The 8,089-nt window shown below is 36.5% G+C and overlaps 1 protein-coding gene across 3 annotated transcripts in view; it reads left to right on the forward strand.

Annotated features, from left to right (window-relative positions):
* The window catches only part of LOC144053586 (cyclin-dependent kinase 17-like), a 43,133-nt gene that overhangs the window by 33,490 nt on the left and 1,554 nt on the right, over positions 1-8,089 (forward strand). For all 3 annotated transcript variants that reach the window (XM_077568187.1, XM_077568185.1, XM_077568184.1), the window contains exons 10-16: positions 804-927; positions 1,203-1,323; positions 1,618-1,715; positions 2,619-2,724; positions 7,000-7,042; positions 7,129-7,219; positions 7,321-7,398. In XM_077568187.1, the coding sequence (XP_077424313.1) occupies positions 804-927; positions 1,203-1,323; positions 1,618-1,715; positions 2,619-2,724; positions 7,000-7,042; positions 7,129-7,219; positions 7,321-7,398 (661 nt within the window). The remainder of the gene's footprint in view (positions 1-803; positions 928-1,202; positions 1,324-1,617; positions 1,716-2,618; positions 2,725-6,999; positions 7,043-7,128; positions 7,220-7,320; positions 7,399-8,089) is intronic.

Here is an 8,089-nt window from a genome sequence, read left to right on the forward strand (position 1 = left end):
TAAGTTTTTATTGGTTTTAGGGTTTGTTTGTTTGTTTTAGCTTTTGTTTTTATAATACAGTTTAAGTGTGATTTTGGTCTTTATTTTTTTTTAAGTCCTGGTTTTAGCGTTAGTTTTATTTTTTTATTTCCTACTTTTAATTTATATTTTACAGAATTTTAGAGTTTTCGTTTTTTTCTAATTAATAGTTTTAGAGTAGCATCTATACATTTTGGTGTTTAATTTTTATATAATTTTAGTTTAACAATTATTAGTTTTTGCATAATTTTTGTATTATTAGTTTTAGTTTAGTTTTGGGGTTTTACACAGTTTAAATGTAATTTTAGTGTTTAGTTTCATTGTTATTAGTTTTAGGGTGAGTTTTATTTTTTATTTTTTATTACTTTTAGTTTTTATATAATTTTAGAGTTTTTGTTTTTTAATTCATAGTTTTAGATTAGTATCTATACATTTTTGTGTTAATTTTTATATAACTTAAGTTTAGCATTTATTAGTTTTCATGCTATTTTTTATTCTTCTTATGATTAGTTTAAGTCTAGTTTTTGTTGGTTTTAGTTGTACTTTTCCTTTGGTGTGTAATTTGGGTTCGGGTTCGGGTCTTTGTCCGTTGTGACATAAAAAAAATAAACTGCCCCCTGCAAATAGCAGACGTCCAGCTGTGTATGTTAGCAATAAGCTAGCAGACTTGAGTTAATTTTTTTGGTTCAAATCCGAAATGTTTCATTGTGTTTTCATTTCTATGTTAAGAGTTTTATGTTGACAATTATTCATCCGCAAAAGTTTTTTTTTTTTCCTCTCTCCAGATTTTTCTCTTCCAAATCCTGCGAGGTTTAGCGTACTGCCACCGGCGGAAAGTTCTCCACCGAGACTTGAAGCCCCAAAATCTGCTGATCAACGACAGGGGAGAACTCAAACTGGCCGACTTTGGTAAAGACGCCGTCACGCTTCTTTCTTTCCTGCAAGCCGTGACAAATGATTCATCTTCATTTAAATGGCTCTTCTTCTTCTTCTTCTTCCTCTTCTTAAAGCATTTTATTTTTTTTATCTATTTATGAAATTGCTCTTGCCGACCTGTGTGTTTAGGAAAAGAATGTAAATAAGAGCGGCAAATAAATGTATTTTTTCAAAATCAAATCAAATCTTCTTCTTCTTCTTCTTCTTCTTCTTTTTCTTTTTCTTTTTCTTTTCCTTTTCCTTGGCAGGTCTGGCCAGGGCTAAGTCGGTGCCCACTAAAACGTACTCCAACGAGGTGGTGACTTTGTGGTATCGGCCCCCCGACGTGCTGCTGGGTTCTTCCGAGTACTCCACGCAGATCGACATGTGGTGAGTGGGCCGAGCGCAAAGCGTTTGTCGCACGCGTGACGCCCAAGCACGACCGACCTTCTGCTCGAGTTAACCGACAGTTCCTCCGCTTGACGCACGTTTGAAATGAGCGCAAATGCAGAGGAGGCAAAAAGTACTGGCGCTCTGTCGTACTCCGGTAGAAGCTCACATTTATTTTTGGTGGGCGCACCGTCTGCCGTTTTTCTTTGACGTCGCTGTTGAATTGTTCTTACTTGGTCTGAATTTGCACTGAATGTTGTGTCTTGCGTTGCTGCCACCTCTCCCGCCTGTCAGGGGCGTGGGTTGCATCTTCTACGAGATGGCTGCGGGCAGGCCGCTGTTTCCGGGCTCCACCGTGGAGGACGAGCTGCATCTCATCTTCAGGCTGCTGGGTGAGTGCCTGCGTGCTGCCCCCTAGTGGATACTTTTTTCTGGCGCAAACGGCGGCATTATGTAAAACAGTATGCGGATACCAAAATAATACATTGGATTATACTGTATTATTTATAGTGATAGACAATTATTTAAGAAACACCAAATTGTCAATGTATATGCACAATTGTTTATTTTACTTATAAAAATTCATCGTCAAGTCATTAACCAGAATTTAATGAGAAGAAAAGAATGAATAACTGGTAATTTATCAGTAAAACATGTTTATTAATAACTATATTAATAAAATAATTCATTCATTTGATTACGAGATTAAAAACAAAAGCAAAATTGTTAAATGTAACTATTTTTGTATTTTATGACGTACAAACATCTTTAATAATTATTGGATAAGCTGCACGTATAAAAAGAAATCAAAACTATATAATAATATGTTTGCTAATAAAATAATATATTTTCAAGAATTATTTCAACTGTGAGTAAATATGCAAGTAGGGCTAAATCGTTAAATCTACCAAAGTTTTTATTTTTCAAATACTTATGTATTTAATTCTTCAACTAAAAGAATGACCCAGTATTTGATGAAATGAGTTAAAAAGAAATGAAAACATTTGTAAAATAAGTCAGTTTGTTAATAGTACAAATGAATGTTCTTTTTTTTTTAAACTAACAAATGTAGTCAAATAAATACAAATATGTTAAATGAATGATTTTCTATTTTATTTTTAACAAATGTTTTATTATTTACAATCATGGAAAATGATTTAACGAATAAATACAAACCAAGTACAGATTGACGTATATATTTGTATTATTTAATCTCAGACGGCGTGAAAAAGAGCAAACGTGAATGTGGGCCGAGTGACGATGAGCGAATTGTGTGGTGTGTCTTGCTGCTGCAGGCACTCCCGCGGAGGAAAGCTGGCCCGGAATCTCGTCTGTGGACGACTTCAAGTCGCAGAAGTTCCCAAAGTACAAAACCCAGCAGCTCATCAACCACGCGCCCAGGTAAGCCCACACGCGTGCCTTTTGGATTTTAGTTGATTCTTTTTTACGCCACGCTCGCCAAAATGTTGCTTTTAGTCCGATGGGGCTTGGATCGTTGGAAAAGTTTGGCTTGATGGGTTGACATCATTATGTGGAATATTACTATGAAAGGGTTTGAGCCGCATATTTTGTTTCAAAGGACATTTTGCTGCTGCTTCTGGTGTACCTTTCTTGGCCACATGGGGGCAGTAAAATACAGAATTACACAAATGCATGGAGATGATCACAACTCAGCTCAGTAAGCTGCAGTAATATAATATTCCTCATTTTTCATAAGAGATAAAGAACCTGTGAGTATTCGATATTGTCTGTTTCGCTCTCCACTAGCCTTCCTATGGCGTTTTGCATTGTTTGTTAGCATTAAGCTAAATGTGCTTCATTGTGGGAATGCTGAAGCATTCCCTCATATGTTATTGTGATTTTCATTCTCCACACTTTTTTGCCGTGTAACAACTCCCGCATTATACTTCAGATTTACACATTAAAATTTCAACTTGCTTCAAAAACTCACGCCTCCCGGGGTGTATATCGTGTGATTCTAATTTACTTACAGTTTTAGCATAATTTAACTTTAAATATCAACTTTTCCCCATTCGTTATCAATGGGACAGACATTAACATTTCTCCAAGTGCCGCTTTCCACGCCCCCTTTCATTTCATACAACTGATCATCATTACAACCTGTCTGTTACTGCTCAGTAGGGCAATTGGAGGTCGCGGGTTTGAATCCCACCTTTGGCCGTACATCCATGGCCATTATGCGTTAAGTGATAAACATGTCTACCAACTGACTACCATATCAAGAAAGGCATTATCATTTCACTGAAATGATGAAATGCATGTTAGGTTTTAGCATCAGATGACACTTTTCAAAATAAATACACTATTAGCCACGATTTCAAACAAGTCACGTTTTATTCATTTGTCATTTAACTAAAAAAAAATGTTTTCATAATTGATCTTTCAATTTACTATCTAAGCACGTGCATTCAAATCTTAGCATTCAGCTTTTCAACATTCCCACGCAATTTCTGCAGAAAGTGCACTTTGTTTCGTGAAGGCAAATCTGCCGTATGCATGTTTGGTAACTCGGCAAGCGCCACATGCAGCACCTGCAAATTCAAATCTGCACAGATTTTTTTCCTTCAATATTTTACTTTATATTTTTATTTTTATTTTTATTTTACTTTTTATTTTTTATTTTTATTTTTATTTTTTTCTAAGGAGAGCTCAGTATTGTTCATTCGATTTGACATCATCATTGCTCTCCTTTTTAAAAAATAAAATCATTTTTTTTTTCTCATTTTTCTTTTTTTTTTTAAATATATATATATACACATATATATATACACATATATATATATACACACATATATATATATATATATATATATATATATATATTTTTTTTTTTTGTGTGTGTGTGGGTGAGTATGTGTATGTGCGTGTGCGCGTATTCATCAGTTCACCTAAAGCCCATTAAAAAAAATCCCATACTAATAATAGAATGTAATAATAAATTGCCATATGCAGAAACATCAATGTAAGTTATCACGATGTGGTGGCTCTCGCTAACAAGACAGAATTTAAGTAACCAGAATTAGGTTAAAAAATTCTATATACGTAGACCATGTTTCTATAAATTTTGATATTTGGTTTTTATTTGAAGCCGATATTTTTTCCATTAAAATGTGATTCATGAGGAGGTTAGACCATTGGTCGATATTCAGAGTTTGCTTATTTTTCCAGTTAACAAGAATTGTTTTTTTAGCGATAGTAAGGGCTACAAGTGTAGATTGAAATTGTTTATGTGCTAAGTCAGTTGTTGTTAGGTCACCTAGCAAACACAAGTTTGGAGATAAAGGTATCCTACAGTCCAAAATAGCGGAAAGTTTTTCTAAGACTTTAGTCCAGAAATACATAACCGGAGTGCATAACCATAAAGCATGAACATAAGTGTCTGTAGTGTTTTGTAAACACTGGAGGCAAATGTCGGAGTCTGAGAGTCCCATTTTCTTCATCATATATTGAGTAATGTATGTTCTGTGAATAATTTTATATTGGATAAGTTGTAAATTTGTGTGTTTTGTCATTTTAAATGCGTTTTCACAAACTTGAATCCAAAAGTCAGATTCCGAAGTCTGTGTCCCATTTCGAGATGGGTAAAGACATTTTATCCGTATATGAAAGTAACTTATATATTTTTGAAAGTTTTTTGGTTGTTGTCGGAGAAAGCTTGTTAATATCTTGAGCTAAAACCGGCGGTTGGAGCGTACCCCGAAGTGTTGGAATTTTTTTCTTTATCATATTTTTAACTCGCAGATAATGTAAAAAATTTCCGTTTGTGATTTTGTATTTTTGGAGCAAGGATGTATATGATATAAACATATTATCTGAGAAGAGATGGTGGAGATGTGTAATTCCTTTCTGCTTGCTTGTTAAGTTGAAAGTCGGGGTTATGCCATATGGGAGAAAGTCCACAGGGCTCCACTTGGGCTTTTGTCAATTCTAGTGCCTTCCACCAGGCAGTCACGGTGGCGGAAACCATTGGGTTTTTAAAACAATTATGACGCTTAATCGATGTTGTAATAAAGAGTAAATGTGGAAGTCTGAGGTTATTACAATCCTTCTGTTCTAGTTCCAGCCAACAGTTCGTGTCTCTGTTGGGTTGTGCCCATAGAACGATATATTGTAGCTGCTTGGCTATATAGTAGTACATAAAATTTGGTGCCTCTAGACCACCTTTGGATTTACTTTTCTGAAGAGTAGATAGACTAATCTTTGCTTTTTTTTTATTCCAGTAAAATTTTGTGACGGCTGAGTCCAACAACTGGAACCATTTAGCCGTAGGTTTAAATGGAATCATTGAGAAAAAATCGTTTATTTTGGGTAAAACTTTCATTTTAATGGTGGCTATTCGTCCTATTAGAGAAATAGGAAGATTATTCCAGCGCTCCAAGTCACTATAAATGTTATCCAGAAGTGGAGAAAAGTTTAAATGAATTAAATCAGTTCATTTAGGTGAGATTTTTATGCCTAAGTATTTTAAATGACCTCTAGGAAATGAGTAGTGTGGGTCCTGGCTTGCAGGGTTCCATGAATTTTCTGTAATAGGTAGAAGTGTTGATTTTGTCCAGTTAATAGAATAATCTGATAACTGTGAGAATTTAGTTATTAAATGAAATACTTCCCCTAGCGAAGTAGCCGGCTTTTCTAAATAAAGTAAGATGTCATCGGCATATAGATGAATTTTATGTTCTGTTACCCCAGAGTGAATTCCTTGAATCCTTCTTTCCTGGCGTATGGCTAATGCAAGTGGCTCAATAAATATTGCAAATAATAAAGGGGATCGTGGGCATCCCTGTCTTGTGCTTCTCTGTAAAGTAAAGCTCTGAGATATAATCCCATTAGTAGTAACTGTAGCTTTTGGAGAATCATATAATACTGACACCCAGTGGATAAATGACTTCCCAAAGCCAAATTGATTTAAAACAGCAAAGAGGAAGGACCAGTTAACTTTGTCGAAAGCTTTTTCTGCATCCAATGTTATAATAACTGCCTTTTTATCATGCCGCTGTGACATGCTAATAAGGTTAAAGAGTCTCCTAATATTATTAGTAGAGTGCCGATCTTTAATAAAGCCTGTTTGGTCGCTATGAATGATTGTCGAGATTACTGTTTCTAGTCTAGATGTGAAAGCCTTAGTGATCATTTTAATATCAGTGTTAATGAGTGAAATCGGACGGTAACTTGATGGAAGGGTGGGGTCTTTTTCTGGCTTTGATAAAAGTTTAATTGCTGCTGTATTCATGTGTGGGCGTATGTAACCCTTAGTTTTAATTTCTGTTACTACTCTTAAGAATAGCGGAGCAAGCATTAACCAGACGTGCTTAAAAAATATAGCCGGATAACCATCCGGGCCAGGGGCTTTGCCATTAGGCATACTATCTAGAGCACTGTCCAACTCGTTTATAGTAAGTGGTGCATCTAATATGTCTTTTCTTCAATATTTTGAAAAACATTTAACCTGCTTTTCCATTCACTGCAATGTGCATATGTTGTGTAAATCCGGTTGTGCGTGAGGGCGAAGGGCGTACGAGTGGTGTTTACTGCAGAGGGATGCGTGTGTCACTTCCTGTAAGGAAATCTTGTGGAATAGTTGAGTGTGTTTCCTTCCTCCGGCTGGCCAACAAAAATGACTCACCCCGACTTTGCTGACCTCCCTCTCCTGTGCAGATTGGACACGGACGGCATCGACCTGCTCATGTCCTTCCTCAAAGTGAGTCCGGCCGCCATCTTCCTGCGCAATCAAGTCGCGCTTGACCTCATTTGTTGTTGTTGTTGTTGTTTTCCGACTGGTCGCAGTACGCGTCGAAAAAGAGGATGTCGGCGGACGAAGCCATGAGGCAGCCGTATTTCCGGAGCCTGGGGCCTCGCCTGCGCACCTTGCCAGAGAGTGAGTAAGAAAATGGCAGCCAAGCGCCGCAGACTTGGCAGGAAGGCTCGCTACATGAAACACACTCGCTGGCTCTGACCTGCTGCGTGCGTCTCCGGCAGACGTCTCCATATTCACGTTGAAGGAGGTCCAGCTGCAGAGAGACCCCGGCTGCCGCAACTCCTCCTACCCCGAGTCAGGTGACGCTCACGCCCCAATTCTGTGCTTCTCCAACGGCGGTCCCCGCGGTGGCTGTGCCGGGCCGCCCCCAACCATAAAAATGTCCTGCTTCCTCGAAATCCATCCACAAGGGGGCGCAAATCCCAGGTTGACTGACTGAAAATGCGGTTTGACCCGCAAATGGCGCACATGACAGAAACCGCCACTCAAAATCTTTTGCAATCAATGATGTCATAGCATTTAACAAATTTCATACTTTCTTGACATCACGTGCAGATAAAACAAACCGTACTAAATCAGTTGCTCCTCTCTAGTTCAAGAGTAGTTTACTTTTTTTTTCATGACTTTTTAATTCTGCTATTTTTAGTTTTTGGAGCCGGTTTGCTAGTTTTTAATTTACTTTTTTTTTTTCATACATACCGGGTAGTTTTAATGTCATTTTAGTGTTTCTTTTTTTAAGTCTTAGTTTTTTATTTGTTTTGGGGTTAATTTTAGTTTTAGAGGTTTTATTTTTTTATTCATAATTTTAGATTAGTTTCTATACATTTTTGTGTTCATTTTTATATCATCTTAGTTTAATATTAATTAGTTTTCGTATAAAATCTTTTTTTTTTTAATTCTTAGCTTTAGTTTAGTTTTGGTTGGTTTTAGGTTTTTTAATTTGGGTCTTTGTCAAGTGCGACAATAAATTTAAAAAAAAGAGTCAAATTT

Source organism: Vanacampus margaritifer, chromosome 6 (assembly GCF_051991255.1).
Source record: "Vanacampus margaritifer isolate UIUO_Vmar chromosome 6, RoL_Vmar_1.0, whole genome shotgun sequence".
NCBI classification, from domain to species: Eukaryota; Metazoa; Chordata; class Actinopteri; order Syngnathiformes; family Syngnathidae; genus Vanacampus; species Vanacampus margaritifer.